The sequence below is a fragment of the Centruroides vittatus genome, unplaced genomic scaffold (assembly GCF_030686945.1).
Source record: "Centruroides vittatus isolate TY-2023 unplaced genomic scaffold, ASM3068694v2 contig_2634, whole genome shotgun sequence".
Classification (NCBI taxonomy): domain Eukaryota; kingdom Metazoa; phylum Arthropoda; class Arachnida; order Scorpiones; family Buthidae; genus Centruroides; species Centruroides vittatus.
In genome coordinates this window covers 608,011-631,701 of record NW_027121678.1, presented here as the reverse complement: position 1 = coordinate 631,701, position 23,691 = coordinate 608,011, and the positions used below count along the sequence as shown (strand labels likewise).

The 23,691-nt window shown below is 29.7% G+C and overlaps 1 protein-coding gene across 3 annotated transcripts in view; it reads left to right on the top strand.

Moving 5' to 3' along the window:
• Positions 1-23,691, top strand: part of mxt (Eukaryotic translation initiation factor mextil) — a 49,181-nt gene that overhangs the window by 5,381 nt on the left and 20,109 nt on the right. For 2 of the 3 annotated variants that reach the window (XM_067266082.1, XM_067266084.1), the window contains 6 exons: positions 13,306-13,426; positions 16,447-16,587; positions 18,142-18,308; positions 22,862-23,013; positions 23,109-23,170; positions 23,369-23,440. In XM_067266082.1, coding sequence (XP_067122183.1) covers positions 13,327-13,426; positions 16,447-16,587; positions 18,142-18,308; positions 22,862-23,013; positions 23,109-23,170; positions 23,369-23,440 — 694 coding nt within the window. In that variant the 5' untranslated portion in view covers positions 13,306-13,326. The remainder of the gene's footprint in view (positions 1-13,305; positions 13,427-16,446; positions 16,588-18,141; positions 18,309-22,861; positions 23,014-23,108; positions 23,171-23,368; positions 23,441-23,691) is intronic. The other variant, XM_067266085.1, reaches the window with a different exon arrangement.

The following is a 23,691-nucleotide window of genomic DNA, read 5'->3' as shown; positions in this document are numbered from 1 at the left end:
TATGAAATTTTGTTTTTCTTATTTATACCTGATTTAAAAAATTCTTATAAATTTTGGTCAAAATTTTCATTAATACAAATTGGAAATATCATCTGTTTTTAATCACATACAGTAAAATTTTGCTTTGTAGCCACCTCAGTTATGTCATCACTCCAAAATTCCCTAGTGAAACTGCATAAGTTTTAATAGAAATCAAACTTGATAGCTACTTAAGCAAAATAATGTGCCCAAGATTGGAGTGCCCAAGTGACATTTATGTGTTTACAAGGCCAACAAAGTAGAAAAACTCAGCATTTCTAAACTCAATGTGTTGTTTAAAGCACTTTAAATGGAATTGAGCTTTGTTGCTTATAGTTTTGGAACAGTTTGCTGAGTTCTGTATCACAGATGATGATTAAATAAAATAACCTTAAACTGAATTTTTTCAGTGTAAATTATCTTCAGAATATAGCAAAAAAAAAGTTATATATTTTTTTCAATAATTTTACACACAATCTGATTTGTATTTTAAAATTATAACTTAAATCAGTGATTATTAGTGATATAGTAAACTGATATGTTACTGATCAGTTGCTTGTAACAACCAACAAACAAAAATATTAAGTGACAAAAATGATAATTGTGTGGTTATAAAATTGGACACATTTTCATTTGTAATTCCATTTAAAATAATTGTGTTTATCCTAAAACTCTATAAATTTTAATAGTGTTGTCCAGTAATTTTGAATAATTGAACAAAACAGTATTATGAGAATCTGGAGAGATATTTTTAACAAATTTGTAAAATACTTTGAAATTATATTAGATAATTTTTTATCAATTTTAATTTATCTTTGTAAAAGGAAGCACTCTCTTTGACTTGTGGAGAAAAACAGATTAGTATTTCCTAAAATGATAGTTTGAGTGCAATGTCTCACTTGACTGTCTGCATGACTGCCGACTCCTCCTCATGTTGGAAACGTGGTGTGATAATCCTGTGATGCTATAGGATAGAAGGAAGTATAAAAAGTGAAAGGTCACCTTCCAACTTGCTCTTGTTCTTACTTTCATTTTGACTCGCTTACTTAGTGTTCAAATGTTTAGCCAATGCTCTTATTTTGGCATCCATGCTGAATGCCCAAGACATTAGCCATCACTCTCCCAGTTTTCAATCTCCAGTTGTTCCCAAGGGCTACTCAGTTCTCCTCTATAGATGTATGTGGACATCAGGTAATATGATTATTTTATGTAAACTCTCTTTCAGGATAGACTTTGAGATTTAGGATTTGATATTCTCACAACTTTGTTGAACTTAATCATTTGTGTTTATCAAAATCGTCATTTATTTGTATTTACATTTAGTTATAATTTTGTTTAATAAATAGAGTTATATTCTGAACTGTTTTTTAGATTGACTTAATGCTTAACTCCATCGTTGGCGCACGGTGTCACTAACATTTGAATTAGATATACCCTCCTAAAATTCCGATTAAATTTAAATAATATTTTCAGTCACTCTGAAGATAAATTAATTTCATTGTGTGTTAGTCAGCACATTAGGCTAAATGGTATCAGGACTGACCAGGAGAGTTTTTTTTTGAATTTTCCCAAATATTTTCATCCTGTATGTGAAACCGAGGTATACCAGAATCTCCAGATCTCACAGTATACATCATTTTTAGAATGTTCTTAATTCTGTTTATCAGAATAGTTAATTAATGTAAATAATGGTCCATTTGAAAAATGGAAGAATGAAATTAATTTGATTAAAGAAATATAATTGATAGATTTTATACTAAAAATTACAAAAACAGGAAATCTTAAGTGATATGTTTAGGAGAAGGAAAACTCTGATTCCAAAACATGTTGGTGAGTAGTAGCAGTTACCATTACTGAGGCCTAATATGAATGACATTGACAAGGAACTGTTTTGGAAACATCAGATATGGACACAATGTCCTTGATGCTTGATGGAAGGAAACAAACCCATAATGTTATCTTTCCAACAAAATTTGCATGGAAGTTAACTAAAATCACATTTTGTGTGGGATTGTGACACTATTATCCAGAGTTGTTATTGGCAGAGGAGGATTTCAGAGTAGGGTGTTGTCAGTTGTCAATCAGCAAAATCCCTGCAAAATTGGTACCTGAAATTTGTGTCAACTTGCAGAAGATTCAAAGATTTGAAGTGAGTGGAATTGATATAATTGGAATCAGTGAGATGACACGACCAAATGGAGATTTTTGGAACAGAGATTATAGAGTAATATATACTAGTTCACAGAATGGTTTGGCTAGAGTTGGATTCATTTTAAAGAAAAGCACGAGACATTCAAACATAGAATATCATTCAGATATTCTTTCTCTCATGTTTTTCTTTAAGATGAATGCAGAAATAAAGAATTTTGATTTGATTCAGGTTTACATGCCTACATCATCATTTACAGATAAGCAGGTGGAGGCATATGAGCAACTAGAAGTTATAATGAGAGTACATAATCAGGAAAAATAATAGGGTGATTGGAATGCTGTTGTGAGAGAGTATGTAATACCATAGGTAAGTTTGGACTTGGACAAGAAATAAAAAGAGGAGTGAGATTAATATAGTTTGGAAGAGCTGCAATATGGTTATATCTAACACACTTTTTCCCCAGTCACATGGAAGATACACCTGGACCAGACCAGGAAACCCTTGCATATTCTAAATTGATTATATCCTAACCATGAATAGGTTAAGAAAAACAAAAACAATAAATTGTAAGACATACCCCAGTGCCAAAATGGGCATAGATCACAATTTAGTACTCATGACAAGTCAGCTAAGTCTAAAGAAAAAGAGAATCTATACTTAGATTCAATGTTGGAACTTATCAAAAATTAAGCACAATAGAAATGTACAAATCAAGTTTCAGATATCACTGATGCTAAACTCAACTATGAAGAATTAGATAGCACTAACATCAAAGAGAATTGGAAATCTCTAAAACAAAAGGATGTTACGGAAGCTGCTAAAAAATTCTTTGGAATGGAAGAACGACATACATGGATAACAGAGGAAATTTTTGAGATGATGGAAAGATGTCTTCAAGTGGAAGACAACCAGGCACAATATAAAATTTACAGAAACAAGAAAAGCAAAGAAGATTGGATGGAAATCTGCAGTAAAATTAATGATAATATGATAAGAGGAAACATTGAGAGGACATATCATGTAATAGGACAACACTTTACTGAATGAAAGAAAAATACACATGCAATCAAGGACAAAACAGAATAATTGATTGGAAATGATGAAATAGATGGAAAGAATATGCTGAAGATCTTTACCAAGGAAACACACTCAATAAGCATATGCTTGAAAAAGACAGTGGGTAGAGGTAGATAGAGATGAGATTGACCCATGGATACTGAAAGAAGAATCTGAAAAAGCTAAAAGAAAAGCAGCAGGAATAGATGGAATCCCTTTAGAAATTTTTTAAGCTCTGGGGGATGATAGAAGATCCACTCTACATAAATTAATCAAATATATATCACTGGAATCATCCCAAAGGATTTCAAACAGAATATACTAATCCCAATACCTAAGAAAAAACGGATTACTAAAGCGTGAAAATCAAAGAATACTAAGTTTAGTGCCACACTTATTGAAAATTCTCTATTAATTTTCTACAGAATAGAGAATGCCATCAATGACAATATCTCTGAGAATCAATTTGCTTTAGGAAAAACAAAGGCACAAGACAGGTCAAAATCAATAAGAGCAGATATGCCAGTATTCTTTGCTTTTATCAATATAGAAAAAGCATTTGATAACTTAAATTGTATAATAATGTTGAACACACTATAAAAGTGTTGAGAATTGATTATAGGGACGGAAGACTATACCAATTGTACAAAGACCAAGTAGCATTAATAGAGAAAGGTAAGAGAAAAAGCAAGAATTTTGAAAGAAGTCAGATGGCTGTGGACTATAACCTATTTTATTCAATATTGATATAGATGTAGCTGTGAAGGAATACAAGAAAACAAACCATAAAGGTATAAAGATAAACAGTAACATCTTCAACATAACATGTTTTGTAGAGAACATAGCTATGGTTATAAACTGTGAATAAGAGTTGCAGGAGGCATTGAGAGGCCTTTTAAGGTTGCAATTGGCACTAAGGGCCAAATACAACCTTGAACAAATCATTACTTTTGTCTTTGTATGATTTATTTTAAGAGAAAATGAAAGACATGCTATAATACTGGAGGGGAATGAATTAGTGTGGAGAATTTCCATTACCTGGGAAGATTTCTAACATCTGATGGAAAAGATGTGGCATAAAGAATTGCACAGGGAAAGGAAGCATTCTACAGAATGAAAGGAATGTTAATATTTCAGAACATCTCTGTGAATGTGAAGAGAGAACTCATCAAAAATTATGTTTGGGAAGTGACCTTGTATGGTTCAGGAACATGGACATTGAGGAAAAAGGAGAGAACAAAACTACAGGCCTCTGAAATATGGTAGTGAAGAGAATGCTGAAGGTAGCTTGGACTGAGTTGTCCAAACAGCACATTTTAAAGAAAGAAAGGAAAAATCAGAAGCATTTCTTAACACTAAATAACTTAATTTATTTAGTGTCCTTCATTTATCACTTGATAGGATGTCTATTAAGACCTTCACACTGGATGAAAGTATTTGAGGGAATAATAGAAAAAAAATTGGTAAGAGGATGACCAAGAATGGCATACCGGGATGCAGTGAAAGGCAGAAAAACTTACAAGATTAAGCAACTAACACTAAATAGAGGTGAATGGTGGATTTGATGCTGCTCACCAATCCTTGGGTTGAAAAGAGAACAACAATCAAGTATTATATTCTAAAGTTTCATTTTGTTTGCTAACTGTAAAGAATAGTTATTTTGCATTGCCAGTCAAGACATTATGCAAAATTAAACAAATGCATTGTGTGTGGCCTATGACATGAAAACCTGAAACTATGATAAGAGATAACAGTAACAGATTATCTAGGCTGACCATTTTTTCTGCAGTTCAATCTTGGACATTGAGCCCATTAGGAGGGGGAGTAATTTTACAAAAAAAAATTAAAAAATTACACTTAATGAAACAAATACAATAAAAACTTTTTTATTTAAAGCATAAATAATTCGAACAAGTGATTAGTTTTAACTCTTAAGAATAGTTAAGAGTATTTTGTAATGGTATGAACCTTAAGAAGTTCATCACAGTTTTCTATTCGTTGCTTGAAGTCTGCAAGTATTGATTTGAAATTGTACTTTGTTATAACCATTGCCTTTACAGTGTCAACATTCAACTGCGATCTCTTCTGTCCACAAATTATTTATAATAGAAAACACACGTTCAGTAGCTGCATTGATACCAGGTAAACAAAGTGCGAATTCTACAGCTTTTGTGAGATGAACACAAGAAATATGATTTTTGTTGAAATGATTGAAAATTTGAACCCAAAGCTTATCGGTGGGTGTTTCTTCACTGTTTCGTCGTTAAGTTTTTCAAAGTTTATGTCTCATTTCAAATATGAAATTTGTCAAATAATTTATTTTCCAGTAATGTTTGTTTTCAGGCAAATATTTCTTCATGAAAGCTATTGTTTCTTCTATATTGTTCCAGTCTAACTTGATGTTTTAAATTAAACCATTTAAAATGAGTAATTTCTTCAAATTGTTTACTGCATAATTCTAGATAAGAAACAATATTCATATAAAAATATATAATTTGTTTAATAAACCATTTTTTGTCTATATTTCCATTTTCAATTAGATAGATTAAAATAGTGTTTAAATTTGGTGGTAGAAATTTAGAATTGATTGTCTTTAAATTTAAAAATGAGATCATTAATTTCTTCTGAAACTTTAACAATTGTACTTTTTCTCTCCTTCCATTCTTTTTATCAAATTATGAAATACTGATGCATGTGTTTGAAGGAATTGATGCCAAAGTTCGGCCTGTTCATTTGAAAAGAAATTTTTTAAAACTGTTAGACACTTACCAATTGAAAGAAAATATGATTTTAATGGATTAAATAATTGTAACACTCTTCCAACTGTAGGTAGTGGAGCTAGCCATCTTGTTTTGGATATCCCTAATAATTGCTTGTATTCTACCACTGTCAAAACAAAATTGCTTCAGATTTTCTACTCAAACTGTGTAGATGTAAAACTGACTATAAATGTTGCCAATTATTCCTTCAATGTCTAAAGGATGCATATCTGCCACAGTTTGAACAACATTGTGGATTGTGTGTGCTGTGCAACCTACTCCAATTATTGGACGATTTAATTGTGAAAATACATTGTTTGTTCCTTTTCTATCAACACCTCCAAAATTGAAATTTGTATTATCCTCACAATATCTCATCAACTTATTTGTCAAGTTGTTTGAATCCAATGTATCAATAACTGACTTTGTGATTATTTCTGATGTTTCTCCAGGAAGAGTGACTAAATCTAAAATTAACTTTGAACACCTTTTGAGATTAAAATATCTAATGAGAATCGGAAATAACTGTAAATCTTCGTGGTTTGAAGTATCTGTGTAAATGGTAATAAAGCAAGTGTTTTCTAATTTGATTTTAAGAGTGGAGATTGCAAAGAGTTTGATTACATATTTAACATGTTCACGGTTTATGAGGCACGTGTGACTCGTATGGACATGTCTAGTTAGGGCGACAGACATAATTGCTTGTTTTTCTGTGGGGCGGCGCATATGTTTTGATAACATTATTCTACAAACATCATACTTGATATATCGGTATTATTTTATTATGTGCAATAAAATATATTAATTTAATACTACGAAACACAGGTGACTCGTGCCACCCTGTATTAAAATAGACTAAGAGTCACCCATGACTCGCAATGCCCAGCAGCTGCTTAAATGTTTATCTACTGACGCTGTAAACGTGTTACTTATTGCTTCAGTTTTTCTACATGCACAAGAAAATTTTTTCTTGAAAAATAATTTGATGAAATTTGACATGCAGTCCATAGATTTAAATGACCGACTGTGCATGACTGTGTGAAATGAAAATACTGCTTCAGCCAGTGCAAACTGTTGTTCATCTTTACCAAATTCTTTTTTTGCAAAAATATTGCTTGACACTATGAGAAGTTGCTGCTATTTGATTTGCCGCCTTATGTTTTTGGGACTTGCAGTGGACAAAATGATGTTGCACGACACATTAAGTAATTGAAAATGGGGAATTGCACTGAGTGCAGAGAACATTACCACCAATTTTTTTCCACTTTATAAATGGAAATTCTTTTTGCAATATTATCATTGCATTTACAAGCTCTTTGTTGCCAGCCATTTGGAAGGATTTTTAAAAAAAACAAAATTTAGAAATTTAAGCAATTATGTTAAAATAAACTACTAAAAAATCCATGACGAATGATTACCCTAAAATTATCAGAACTACAAAGAAATCAGTGTTGCCATATTTGCTCTTTGTAAAGTTTTGGCACATGGAAAACCCTCTTTGGCATAAATTAAACTCTATGTTAATATACTATCAGCAATAATAACAATTAGAAGAATAAAGTTTCATCCAAACTGATGTCAAAATTTTACTATTGAAATTACTTTTTATTATACATAGCTTATTTAATGTCTATGTATGTAGTGATATTTTATCTACATCAAAAACTTTTAATCCACATCTCTGGAACCTGTAACCAGTGCATAACACATATATATTGTATATTGCAGGTGACAAACGTTTTCAAACAAGTACATTGCTCTTCTTCGGGTCAACTGGTTAAGGAATTCCCTGAACGGAGTGTATGTTATTCAGTGGGATCGGGTGTCCTTCTGCCGAAGTGGGTCCCGCCAGTTGACCTGAAGAAGAGCAACGTGCGTGTTCAAAAACGTTTATCACCCGCGATATACAATATATACACATTACGCGCCGGTTACAGGTTCCAGAGTGTAGATTTCACCCCAGTGCTCAAGTTGGAATCATTTCTGTGTTAAACTTTTAATCCAATAGTTGATTACACTAAATAAGAAATTGATGACAATTGTTATTGAGTTTTAAATAAAGTTAAGTTTTTATTATAAAAAATGTTCAGTATATTCATTAAGTGTTGTATCATTGATTTCTAATGTAGTAATTCAAAATCTTAAGAGAATATCTTTTTATACATTCTCTTTCCAAATATTTTTTTTTTCTTTGTATTTATCAAAATTAATAATATAAGAAATATTTTAAATTAAAATTTGTATTTTACACATTTGTCATTTTAAAATTGATAATTTTATCTATCTACTGATTTTTTTACATCGGATTTATCATATAATACAATTTTACTGTTTATGTAGAAGAGAATTTTCCTATATACACAAATTTTTGGAGTTTCTGGGAAATGCTTACACTAGTATTACTGAGAAACAACTGTATTTATAGATTTGCGACGTCAGCTTTCTCACTGCTTTTTTCCCCTCGTCTGTATCAGAGAAAGTTTATTTTCAAATGTTGTATGCATTCATATTTTAGAAAGATGAGTATTAATATTAGACAGATGATTATAGATGTTATTTATACATCAGACTTACAATAAAATATTGCAGTTCAGTCTTAACTGGTTAAAAGACATTATCTTTGAGGATTGTGAAAAATTTGTGTCAGTTTACTTGATTAGTCAGTACCATGAAAGAATTGACAAAATGTTATATCATAGATAATGTTCAGGTGAAAAAAATCTATGCTAAAAATGTGAACATGGCTATTTATCAATATTATAAAATGTTAGCACAAATTGTTGTAAAGTCAAAGAACTGCTGAATTATCAGGTTATAATATGACTATATAATTAATTAAATACTAAATAATTTTTCTAGAGGTAGGCAATTGTGCTGCCATTTTATTTGTGAGTAATTGTAAATGGTTTATAGATACAGATTAAACAGTAATTTGGTATTCTTACTTATAATGTGAATATGGACTAGAATAATATATATATATTATAATATTAATGATAATAGGTTGTATTATGATTAATTTAATATTTTGTTTACATAATTTTGTTTGGTTTCTCTAAAACTCACAACAATTTTTCTTTTTCCACCTTTCACTAAATATCACTTTAGAAGGATGTGACTGGATGTACGTACAATATATAATTGTCTTCCTCATTTAATATTGTCAATCATTTAAGGTTCTACAAAGTTAGACTATGTTAGAACAGAAAAACATAGTCTCCTGTAGTACAGGATTTAAGTGATTTTCTTGCATATTATTTTTATGATACAGGTATACCTTGAGTTACGTTGTTCTCGATTATACGTTGTTTGTCAAAAAAGTATATGGAAAAATAAAAATCAAGTTTGTCATTTTATTCAACTTTACATGCGTCTGCCACAAATATTGAAGTCGTAATATCAGTAGAAAAGCATTAAAAGCACACAAAATCATATTAAAATATGTACATTTACAGTAAATGTTAATATAATCATCATAAATCCTAGAGAACGAAACATGAAAACATCTGTGTTTCTGTGTTGTCGTCTTATTTAGCAGTCTTTAAGTGCTCATTATTGGCGTTTTCCACCGTAGTCGCTTGCGCGACTACACGAGTCAATTCACAGTGCGACTTACGTCACCTCTCTTGGAACCAATTACCGATGTAAGGCAAGGTATACCTGTATTGGTATATGTTCAACATAAAAAATACAAAATTATTCAGAACCTGAATTTGCAAAACTGAATTAAGTAAACATATTTTCAAAGAAAGTACTCACTTTCAATAGCAAACGAGCAATTATTTATTGTGATGTCACAATGCTGGACTAAAATTTTTAATTATGTTTTTTTTTAATTTAAGTAATTTAAAATATATGCTCTCCACCTCAAATTAGTAGTGTCTTGTACCTCTACATCATACTTTTTCTGTTAGCAATAGTCATGCCAGTCATCTAACTCCATATTTGAATTGAAATAACGTGACTTCAGTATGCATCGGAAATTGGTATATAGTTAATCGGGGCCTCCTGCCCTTAATCTTTCCATATCTGGTCTCTTTCATCTATCTAACTCCATTCTTGAGATTAAGGAAGAATAGGCGACAGTGGGAATTTATATATCTATAATTTTTTCAAATTGCAGCCCAATAAATAGCTATGTATAAATTCATGTAATTTACAATTATTTTCTATAAATATTGTATTGATTTTTCAAATCAATGCAATTTGGTTAAGTTAACAATAAGAGTTTTGCTAAAGCCATGTCTTCTAGCTGTGTCTGTAATGTATACTTCAGTTCTCTGTTGGTGTTAGATATGTTTGAACAATGCATAAAAGCCCTCTTCACTAGGGATCTGAACATTTATCTCAGATACAAAAACTAGAAAATAAAATATGAATATTTATTTATTTATATATAATGAGAGATTTATAGCAAATAGATTAAAATTTTATATTTGTTTTTTGTTTGTTTGGTACAATTCATTGCACAAATGGTACAAAAAATTACTGGTAACAACAAATTCTTTTAATATAACTTTATTCACTATAGATATTTTTATGTGATTTGACTTTTCAATTAACAATTTTTATTGAGACAGTTAAAAAAAGTTTTAAGCTGTATAAATGAAAGCCGCTAAAATTAGGCTCAATGAAATGAACAGGGTATTGCCATAACTATTTAGGACATTCTTTGGGTGACAATAGAATGAATTAGAAAGCTGTTCTAACTCTTTCTATTTTAATACCTTTTTTTAAGCAGTTTTTTTTTTTTGCTCTGTTATAATAATAATAATAATATAAAAAATAGCAGTTCTATAAAAATTTCTATTATTTCATAAATGTCTATTTGCCATTTATTTAGTTTCTTATAAAGTGATATCAATGTGCATTACTAAAAAGAAATTTATTCAAAGATTTGAGAAACAGTACTATAGAAAATAGGTCAGTATAACAACAATCAATGTTAAGTTTTGAGAAAAATAAGTTTTTGAAAAACTTTTTATTCATAAAATATTACAAACAAATGTATAATTTAATAAGAAATATGTTGTAATCTGTTAAGAACAAATTGAAATATTATTATTAATTATTAGGGTTGCCAACAATGTCATTTTTGCTTGGAGACTCCAGGTTTGGTGACATTTATCGAGTCTCTAGTTTTATTGGTAATTTTTCAAGGAATGAGGAATGTAATAAATATTAAACTGTTTTTTAAGATTAAAGTGTATTATTCTGCAATATTCATTTTCTGAACCAAAATGGACCCTATGTCACTGAAAGGATTAAATAGTAACGTTGACAATACATCATTTATTTCGCACATCCAGCAGCTATCATTTCATTCTAGGTCTAGACCTATAATACTATTTTGTCATTTGATACTACTGATCTTTAGAACTAACGCTAAGCAGTCAAACACGAACAGTAACAAAAAAACTTTATTAAAAAGGTGAGAACTGTCACCAACATCCTTGGGCAAGGCCTGGGCAAATCCTACAAACTTTTACGCCTCTTTTTCATGTTGCCAGCCAACTCTTGTTGGCAAGTGTTGCTAGGTAGTGTTTGGGATCTCTGGTGCTGGCAGCCACAGCTACGTTGCCAGCCAACTCTCATTGGCAAGTGTTGCCAGATAGTGTTCGGGATCTCTGGCACTGGCGGCCACACTATTACGTTATAGGTTAATCAGAAAAACATGAACAAACATTATGAGGAATACTGGATTGGAAGACAGATTTGATTAGGTTATTTAATTTATATCATTGAAAAAGATTTTTGTATAATTTTTAGTCTGTAAATTTCATACCAGAAAACTTTCCTTTTATACCCACCGACAAGAAAAAAAGTGGTTTGAAGTTCATTTGGGGAAATAAATAAAAAGATAAAGGAATCAGCCTAGTGTTCTTTTTCATTTCAATCCATACAATAAGTAGAGTAAGTCCTGACTTTGAGAAAAAGCCCAAGTAGGTGTAAGAAATTAAAGACAGCATTAAGGACAATGAAGCTATTTCTACAATGGATTGAAAGAAATGGAAGCTGCAGTAAAAATTATAAAGTAGGAATATCAGTAGCCTTAAATATGTTGAATGATAGTCTATAACTGAAAGCAAAAGTTTAAAAGAACTTAAGAAAGAGAACGATGATACAAGCTTATGATTCAGTATAAAGAAGAAAAGACTTTGCCAACTGCTCATCAATACAGTGCAAATAGGTAACGTAGAGATATAGATTAATCCAAGAAAGTGAAATTTTTGACTCCCCAAAAACAATGTAAATTCAAACTGTAATCATAAAAAAAAAAGAGTCTTCCTATTTGATAGGGAAGCTATGATGCATCCAGAAAGAGTGATGAAATGTAGAGATGCTGGAATGATAAAAATCTGAATAGCTAAAGCAGTTGTCATCCAGTAGCATAATATGAACTATTAAAAAAGAATGTAAGAAAGTTGACGCTTTTGAGCTGTGATGTGGGAAGAATTTGTATGTATATAATAGATTGTTAAACAGGTCAGTTTTAGAGGGTGGTTAAATTGGAGATAACAGAAGAGGAGCAGCACATTCGTCTTGGTAATGATAGTTGGATACTATCTGAAAGAAGCTACCACAGATGAAATTGGAAACTAGGGAATAGATAACAATAATATAAAAATGTTTGCCATCATAGAGGTATTGAAAGTATGATTTAACAAGTTTCGTAATGTAAATATACCATGTGATTCCAGCCAAAGTCTTTGTAAAAATTTGCAGATTTGCACCTGAGACAATTTTAATAAGAACACACAAAATTACTTAAATTTGAAAATAATGTAAAAACTAAATCTCTTGAGCTATTGAAATTGTAGAAATAGAATTAGAAATAAGCAAATGCCAGCTCATAGATACAAACATAGATATTGATGAGTTTTAATATCTGTGTATTTTGCTTATACTGTAATAAATAAATATAAAATATCAGATTATATCATTTTTAAATGTTTCATATAAAACTGAACACTATAATTTTTTATCTCTGCTCAGTACTTTATAAGATTGCTTTAGATATATTACATAGAAAATTTTCTAGAATTTAGTAGCTTTTTAACTTCATTGTAGATATACAGTACTAATTGTGTATTTTATATATATATATCATGTTAAGTGGTATAAAAAATAGCATTATATTGATGTGAATAGAATACATTGATATATATTTAAATTAAATGTCAGTTAAAATAATAATAAATTTAAATTATTTATCAGTATTTACTATAATTAAAATGAAGTTGTATTGAAGAAAATACATTTAATTATAAATGAATATTTAGTTAATTTTCGGAATATATTGTATAGTTTTATTTTCAGATTTTGTTTTAGCAATAAAACATGGCAACTAAAGCTATTCGGCACGTGAAGAAACTTGAAAAACCAAGGCCGTTAAAGCAGCAATTAATCTTAGAAAATTCAACAAAACACTCTATTACAGGTATTTAAGCTGTTTATCTTGAAATAGTTTTAGTTAAAATACCATGATTTCATGGTGGTATATAGCCTGCACTAGCATAGATCCTGCAAAACTTGCTAGAATAGATTTCTTTTGCATAGTTTGCATCACATTTATATTTCACACCTTCAAAAACTTGCTGTATGCAGTTTATTGTACAGGTATCCCTTGTACAACATGGCATCTCTACAACACTGTTTCACTCTAACATGGTTCAAAAACATGGGAATTTATTGGGGATAGCCTCCATATAACACTGTTTCCAGTTTTGCTCTAACATGGTTTGGGAAATTCTCTGTACAAAATTTTACAATTTTTAAGTGCAAACTCTGTTATTTGATAATTTTTTATTCAAGTAAGCATGTTCATTGTCTCAAATTTACCCATAGATTTAAGAATATTGAAGTTTTCAATTTGTTTTGGGCCTTTTGTCAGGTTTACTTTAATGAAAACTGATTGTGCAATTTTTTTTCTATGTCCTAGCTTTCCTATCAATCATGTATCATTGCCATTGCTTTCAAACTTTAGCCCTTAAAATTGTCAGTGTTTTGTTCTTATAGATTAATCTTTATATTTAGCAAAATTTATTTAACATTTTTAGATAGTGTTATTAAACTTGTTTTTTACTGTAGGTAAGTAATTATTTGTAAAAATGACAAATGAAATACATTGGTATTTCTGTACTCAAACTATTCCCAACTCAAACAATTTATTATTCAAACAAATTCTGGAAAAACTTTCTTAATATTTGACCTGAACAAATGCAACCTTCTAGAACAAATTTTCGTCTGTTTTTAGAAGTGTTTTTTTATTTCAAGTTGCCTGCTGTGTTTGTGGTTCCTGGATGGGATAAAGGATAAAAATTGATTAAGGACTCAAACTTTGTTTGTATTACCTTGTAAGTTCACATTTTTGAATTGAACTAAAATAATCCTGGGCTAATTGTATAATCACTTCGACGCTCATGGCGGGTCTCGTTCTCATTCTCCAATCATCTTTGGCATTGCTGGTTTTGCGCACGGTTATTCAAACTTTGCCAGCCACAGCCACAACCACGATGTCATCCACAATGCATTTTCAGCGAAATTAACCTGTCCAATGTTGAAATTTCTCTCTGTTGCATGACGCTCTAGGTTAAACTTTTGCCAATGCAAAAATTTCCCGTTTTTGAAAAAAAATAATGGTGGCTATTGTATCGTTCAAAATTATTTTTTTTATTTTGCACAAACAAAATATATATATTAATAAATGTAAAAAGAAAAATAATTATATTTCGGAAGTTAGTTTTAATATAAAAAAATTATAATAATATAACGACATGCCATTTAGTTTCAAAAAGTTCCGATGATGAAACGAGATATCTCTGGTCAATCGGTCAAGGTTATTACAGGCAACCAGAAATGTGTGGGGAATAACACGGGACAGGTAAATGGGTTTTTTTCAAAGATTTGTTTGTCAAAATTTGCTTTAGCAACATTTGCTTTTCGAACTTCCCAACGCACAGGTTTATCAAAATTCAATTTCACAATATTCATATTTCCAACTTATCAACCAGCAATGCATGCACAAATCTCGCACTACTGCCTGTTTGTAGAGAGTGTTGCCATTCTGTATTTTATTTTGTCTCGGTTCTTGGTTCTCTGACTACCTACAAGTCTTGTTTTTTTTTTATACATTTATGATTTGGGCACCTTATTTTCTGTGCCAAATTTCAACTCCTGACATGTACTCCTTTATACCCTTAAGCTGGCAGTACGATTTTATAAACAAGACATAGTCTTGTCAATAAGGAAAATGGAAAAAATAGTAAACTTGAGATAAAATAATCTAAACTGCATTGTCAAATACAATATGGTTTCCAAAAGACACAATTTTTTATTGCTTTGCTTTTTTTATTTTATTTATCAAATTGTGTTAATAAAAATATATTTATAATAATAAATGCTAAAATAACTCCAAAAAATTAAATAAAAAAAGATGTCAGTAGCACTTATTGTAGTACATTATTTCCTCAAAATATGCCAAATGAAAGTTAAAGCCCAACATTTATTAGAGACTGGCATCCATTCAATACCAATGTTTATTCGGTAATGTTTGACACCATATCAATGTAATAATGTTTTTTATTTATTATCCATAAACACAGCTCAGCTGTTAGGAGCCAAATCCAACAATGTCTTCCAGAGTCCTGGGATGTTTAAAGTTATGTTTGTTGTTTCAAGAGCTATATAGGTTAGAGATGTGTGTTGTTCCAAGTAGTGTAGTCTTCTGCGTCATATGGATGTTGATTCTGTCAAGATAACTCCCAAAAGCTAGAACAGTTCAAAAACACATACAGAAGCTTTTACATATTACTTGCAGCATATTACTTTCCAGCACAATATTTTTAATAAATGTTAGATAAATGGAAGATGACAAATGTTTTTGGCCACTTCAGTGGCTTTCCTCAGGCTACAAAATGTTTTCAGAACTTTACTTGAGCTTGTATGTTTGATAAAAGAACTTTTTACAAATGAACTTACAAAATTATGTTTGTTTTATATTTTTTAATTTTTGAAATGATGCAAGACAACAAACTGAGACTTCAAATACAAACTACATAATAATAAATGATGCTTTTAGCCCACAACTTTAATTTAGATAGATAGATAACCTAATAAGCCCTCCAAATTGTTAAAACCCTATTTATCATACCAAGGCCAACCTATTTATTAGGTTATCTAACTCTGTCTAAATAAAACAAACTACATAACTATACTAAAATAAAGACTTATCACTGCTAAACAGTGATAAGTCTCTAACATGGTTCTATATCTGCACTTTGCAAAATGCTGCAGTAGGAGCTCTTATTTGTAGGAGACATTAATCAACCCTTAATATAGTAATAATTCACATAATTAATATTAAGGGTTCTTCTGTTATAAATGAATTATAAATTATAATTTCTTAAATCAGTAATGTTTTAGACAAGTAGTAATTAATCTGTCATTTCTTCCCAACAGTAGATGAAGTTATTCAAGAATTAGAATCATTATATATAACTATTACAAATGGAAATTTTGACAAAAGTGCTGTTATGTCAATAATAAAAGTTTGTAACCAGTTGAAACTTAAAGGGCAAGAAATAGAAACATTATATAAAGGTGAGATTATCATCATTTTTGAACTAAATGAAAATGTTAGTATATATTAAAGTATATTTTACACTATATTACATAATAGTTAATTATCAAAATCAATAATTACTTAATATTTAATATTTTCAAAGATTTATTTCTTCATCACTCTCTAAAAACAATATATAAGAAAGTTTCAGTAAAGTTTTGAAATACGTAACAAAAATGAAATAATCAAATCTTAACTTTATATTTTGCCTCTGAAAAATGATTTAAAAAATTAGAGGGAATCTATAAAAATATTAAATGATTGTATCGTTAATACTTTTTTATATTTAAGTTGAATATTGGTTTACTTAGAAATTTGTCATCATTTTGTTGCAGTATAATCTTTACTTTTAACACTTTTTACATATTCTGGCAATTTCTAATTATGTATAATTAAAAAAACATTTTTTAAATATTTTTATGTAAAATTTTATTATTGATGTTTTATATATTAATATATATAATCAAATACTAATTATTTATTTTGAAAAACTATTAAATTATTTTTTTTAAATGTTTTAATTACTCAAGAATATTAATATTCTATTGGCATCAATTGATACATTTTGAAAAATTATTGCAAAGAAAAAATTTTGTTGAATATAATAAATGATTATTGAAGCTTTGAAACATAGTATGGAAAATAATTAAAAATTTATAAGAAGATTTTTAATAATTATGATGATTTGATATTTTTGTAATTTTTCAGTAAAATGTTAACCACTCAGCAGTGAGCAACGAATATATTGTCAAGGGCGATCGTGTGGCAGTGGTGAGGGATGTATATATTTGCTAAATTCTTTTGGGGGTATTGCCAAAAACTAGCCAAAAATTACTGTGAAAAAAAAATTACATAAAAAAAATGAATTGTGTAACAATAAAAAAAGACTTTTCTTTACTAGACATAACTGTTTACAAGATCTTTTTCCGAAACGGTGATGAGAAAAAACGCGTGAAAAACTAGTTTAAAAATTTCCCACATTTCTTCTCCACAACTAAGTGGTAGTGCCACATCTGACTGTTCCACTGTTGAAAGGTTAAATTCAGATCAGATCAATTTTATAGAGATCTGTTGTATTGAAAAATATTAGTAATTAATGAATAGGTTTTAGAAGATGATACAGATTTGTTTATGGAAATTTGAAATGCGTATTCACTTATGTAGATCATTGTGTTCAAAACAGCAAAATAGAAATAAATACTTTTGTGTCATTTCTTGTTTAACTTGAAATGTTATCATTTTAAATGTTTTTTATAATTTGTTTGTTTTTTACCAAAGGAAAATTTCTTTTTTTATGGCTTTTTAAGCTTTCCCTGAAACTTAGTTGCATCAGATATTTCAGGATATGCAAAAGAAGAAGAAGAAAATTTTTTTTAAGTAACTTGATTGTATTTACTTATTTTAAAATCCAAAAAAAATAATAATTCTGATTTTATGGATTAAGAAAACATGTTATGAAAAACCATATTTTTAAGAAATTAATACGATGAGATAGATAACAATTGTTTTAATTTAACATTTAATCATTACAGAACAGCTCGATAGATATTTTGTTACTTTGCGTAATGCTTCAAGAGATGAGCGTATTGATATTTTGTGTCGCATGAGATTATTGGAAGTCATTGAATTAAGAGCAATGCATTGGAAAATCAATGAGAATGTCACAAATTATTATAAACAGAAATTGCAAGAGTTAGAAGTAAGTACTTTTAGAGTTTTTATTTAATTCTTTTTATAACTAATCTGATACTTAAAACAAATTATTTTAAATTCATGAAAACTGATATATATAAAAAAAGCACATAATATTTTTAAAACTACAACATGAAAAAAATGTATTATTAAATAAGTGATGATACTGATAGTTATGTAATATGAGTTTTACTATGCTCTGAAGAAATAATGGGCAGATTCTTTAAAGCTCTTAGTTCATGTATAAATATTTCTCAAGAATGTTGTTCAATTACTTTAACTCTTCATTGTATAATGAATAGTGAAAATGATTGATAATATTAACTGTTAACTGATAGTTTGAAGCACTAACAATACAATAATAATAATGCCAGTGAAGCAAACAGTAGAAGAAAAATATTCTCTGGCTGATTACATTAAAGAAAGCCAAGAACAAATTTTAATTGAATTTAAACCTCAAAATTTAATAGAGATAGGAGAAATGAAGCAAGAATACTGAAAAAAACATAATGAAACAGAGCACAAAGCTGGCAATAAAAACACATGGTCAATTTTTGGAAGATATCAAGGACAAAGTGGATTCTGAAGAGAGATGGAGAAGATTGACATTAGGAACTTAGAAACTGAGGGATTAATACTAGCTGACCAGGAACAGGCCATTTGAACAAATGAAATCAAGCAAAGGCTGAAAAATCAACAACCGATGCAAAAAATTCAAAGAAACTGTGGATCATATTCTTAGCTCCTGTACAAAGATCACACAAACTGGCTATAAGCAATGTCATATTACAGTTGCTAAAATGATCCACTGGAACATCTGCCAAAATTGTCTTGTGCCAACTACAAAAAACTGATGATCATAACAATGAAAAAGTCAGAAAATTCTGAAGTTAAGATCCTGTGGCACTTCAGCGTACAAATGGACGAAGATTCTGGCACATAATACACCTGATATAACTGAGGTTGAGAAAATGTGGGTTATTGACGAAAAAGAACCAAAAAAAAAAAAAAAATTGCAAAATACCAAGATCTAAAGATACAAATTCAAAAGTTATGACACAAACTAGCAGTTGTGATACCAGTGTTCATTGACATAATGAGTGCTGTTCCAAAGCATCTAAGTCAGCACTTAGATCTGGAAATTGGCAAAATCACCATCAGCCAACTACAAAAAGCCATACTGCTTGGATCTGCACATATTCTATGGTGATATATTACTACAACAGGTTATATATAATGTATTAGTTGTTTTAAAATATGTATAATAATAATAATAATAAAACAATATAATAATTTAATTCAAACACTTTTGAACTATATAAATGATAGATAATATCACAATTTTCAAACTATTCTATAAATGTTCTTAAAATTAATCCTTTGTTGAGTAAATTAAAATGATTATACAATCTTATTGAGACTTCAAAAAATTAAAACTAAAAATAAATTACAAGGTTGAAAATCTCAACTTTATATCTAATTTTAGATAGGTAGTTTCAAAATTTGATAACACAAACTTGTTAACAATGAAATTTAATGCTTACAAAAATTACAATAGTTTGATGAAAATTTAAGTGATATAAGTGCAAAAAAAAAGTTAGTTCTAAACAGACTTAATTATTTTAACTAACAACAGAAAAGAATTCAACTTTTATATGACCAAAAAAATGCTTCTTAATTTTTAACTTAGATCTAACTTACAAATCACAACTTGTCACAAACCAGTCAACTGGGAGTTACACTTTAGTTCTGCTTTTGCAGTCTTTTAAGCATTGAATGTGTTGTTATATTTCTAATGTCATTGTATGTTCATCTACATATTCATTACTTAACAATTAGTTTTGCTCATCTTTATATTTATTTGCTAACAGTTGTTTTGCAATTCTCACTTGCCAAAAATTGTCCGCATACAAAATATTAAGATTAAGTTGATTAAATTACCCTGTGACATTTATTTAATTGACCATTTTCTTTAATTCACCAAATTGTAAAAGCTGTTTTTGACTCGGCTACTAGCGTACGTAACAATAAACATGGACAACTATCAGTTTTTAAATGGATGTTAATTTTGAATGGAGGGTGCCCTTTTAACAAAAATTCTCTAAAATAAGAAAAGAACTGAAACAAAATATAACGATGCCAGAAAACAAAATAACATTTGGGCTTAATTCCTAACAAAATTACAATAGATCCTTGCATTTACAAATTAATTGATGCACCTAATTTTACAACCTAATACCTAGAAAAACTGTCATTGAATTTGTTTCTCAACTTCATAATACTTTACTGAAATACTATAAGAAGAGAAAGGATATTAAACATGGTATTTCATACAATTATAAAAGAAAATTTATACCACTTTTTAAAATGGTGGTTTCTAAAGGGTAGTATATTTTTGTGCGTGTAAGTAATAATTAGTGATATCCTATTATAAATTGTAATGATTATAGTACTATACAATCTGCTTATTATAATAACTTCAAGATTCACTTATATGAATAACATGAAGCAATGAAATTAAAGGAAGACTATAATAATTAGTATTCAGAGTATTCAGTACAGACTAAATAAGACTACTACAGGTAGAAATTCTCATTTTATTGACTGACATTAAAAGAACATGTTAAAAGAATTAAAAATTAGAATTACTAACTTGAACATTTAGTAATTCTAGTTATTACAATTAATGGTTAATGTTACCTTAGGTTTTGAGATGGGGACGTAGGGATTTTTTCCCTACGTCGGCGACCGCTCCGGGGAAAAATTTTTTCCCTGCGATTCAAGATGGCCACGCGACCGGCCGCCATCTTGAAATGCTATGCAGAATCCGCGGATTTTAACCGAAATGAAAAAAAATTAAAAAAAAGGGAAAAAGTAATTTTTTACTCACTTTTCGATGGAGTTCGACTACTTCTTCCTTTGTTTCTTTCCTTTTCGATCCAATTTTTTGCCGGTTTCGCTAAACTCCGGATTTTCGTTCGGTGAAGTTCTTTTATTCGCTGTTGTTTTTGCTTCGGCCGCCCTTTTATTGGTCGGTTGGCGTTTTCCTTCTTTTGAATTAGTATTACTATGCTGCTTTTTGGTATCTTTCCCTTCTTCTTGTTTCTTGTTAGCTTTCTTTTTCGTAATCGTCGCAGGCGCTGCGGGAACGGTTTCGGGCTGGAACCAAATCGGCACTTTTCCCTGCCCGGACAAGTGTTGCTTAAGTGTTGGGCAAAAGTTGGAAATCTCTCGCCTGGTTTTCTGGAGGGCCAGGAATCACAATCAATGCAAACGGACTCAGTCGGCTGTATGCCTAATTTCACAGCAAATTTAAATGCACTATCGACAAAGGGAGGTACACCTAACTCCAAACGGTCGTCTTCCATCGACTTGTAAAAATCACGGGAAGTGCATTTCGACCGAAATTCGTCGTTGCAAATCAAATCGACCGAACCGCTCATTTCCACACAATCGGTAATAACTAAACGAGGGGAGGTTGGAATGGTGGGAAAAAAAAACACAGCCTATCCTTAATTTCTAGTTACAGGTTCGTCTAACGTTTAGCTAAAAATTGTAAAAATAAAAAAAAAAGAATACTTACTAATGCAAGAAGAAATATTAACCACAATTATTATCCGATAAGAGTTAATTTGAAAACGAAAAATCGTCACGAAAAAAAACACGAGTCATAATCCAAATCGCAAAACACGGCAGCACACGTTTCCAACTGGTAGTCAATTTGCATAAAATTGCATTGAAACGAACAGAAATCACGTCACAGATCGAGCATTTGCATATTCGCGCGTAACACCACTATGAATTTCCTGCCAATATTACTCTCGCACGACGTCACGAAAAGGCTCCCTCTACCGTCGCAAATTTACACACACCGTCGCTGTTTCGAGGTTACAGGATACTCGGCAACATGGAAGTCGGGGTCGAAACCGACCGGGGAAAAAAATTCTCGAGGGCGTCGACGTCACGAGTCTAGGGAAAAAATTTTTCCCCGTTGCGGACGCCGACGTAGGGAAAAAATCCCACCACCGCAATCTCGGAACCTAAGGTAACATTAACCCAATTAATTAATTGTAATTCCTCCAGTTTTTCTTGCTGGGTTTTGCATATCATCTTTAACAGTTAAATTGCTGGCATTTCTTACTTCAAATAAATATTAAGTTACTGTACTACATGCAAATAACAATGAAAGCAATTAAAGTTTAAAGCACTATATTAAAATTGATAATGATTGCTTGTTATTGCTAATATGTTGAAATGGTTAGTGTGAAAAGACAGCTTTGTCTGTTTTCTGAAAATAACAACAACAATCAAACTTTGAATACAATAAATGAAATTTTATAAGTGTATTTTTAACCTGTATGTTTTTGGACAAGCTAGTTTTGATAAACATTTAAATAACTTATTGTGATTAATATGTGATTAATATAAACAGATTTTACTGTATTTTATGTTGCACTATGATATAATAATTATATAACTAATTTATAATAATTTATTATATATTTAGTATTGGTTATTATTATTATTATTATTATTATTATATATATATTTCTTTTTCAGGCTTCAGAACAAACAACAGGAACTCTTAATAATTCATTATCTGTTTCCTATTTTCCTGGACAATTAACTACTGTTTCATCTCAAACAAATATAGGCTCTCTGCTTCCTGGTGAAATAATCAAGCCATCAGGAAAATTTGCTAAACCAACAAAGTATGTTGGAAACATTTTTAAAATTAAAACTTTTGGCATAAATAAAGCTTTAAACTGGATTAATTTAAATAATTACTAAAATAAATTATTTATAGGATTCCTGGAAAAAACTATTATAAAGATGAAATTATGATTCGTAATTCTGATTCAGGAAAGGGTATGTTTTCATCTATAAAATTAAGTGTTTTTTTCGTTTTCTTTTTATCATTCTTTCATTTATTATGAAATTATTTTTATTTTGCATTGTTTTGTTATATTTGTTTGATTTTATATTGAATGGAATTTTTTTTTTTTTTTTAATGTACTTAAATTCTTTTTGATTTTCTATTTATGTGAATATCATTTTTTACTCAAGTGATGGGTATCAAAGGACGTCGTGTGCATATGATCGAAGAACTGAGTGACACAATTATATCATTTCAGAGAGGTGAAGTGGTTTCTTCTTGTTTCAGTGTCATGCATGCCATACTGAAGAATACTCATAATTCATAATTGCAGCATTTATTGATTTATAGCTGAATTACAATATAGTTTAGTATTTTTGTTTTTTTTTTTATTGTTTAATGCTTAATCAGTTACAAAATTTAAAAGTTGTGTAAAATAATAATAGAACAGTTTCATTTTATAAAAGTTTCTCAAATTTTTCTTCTAATAATTTTGAATCATACTGAATTGAAC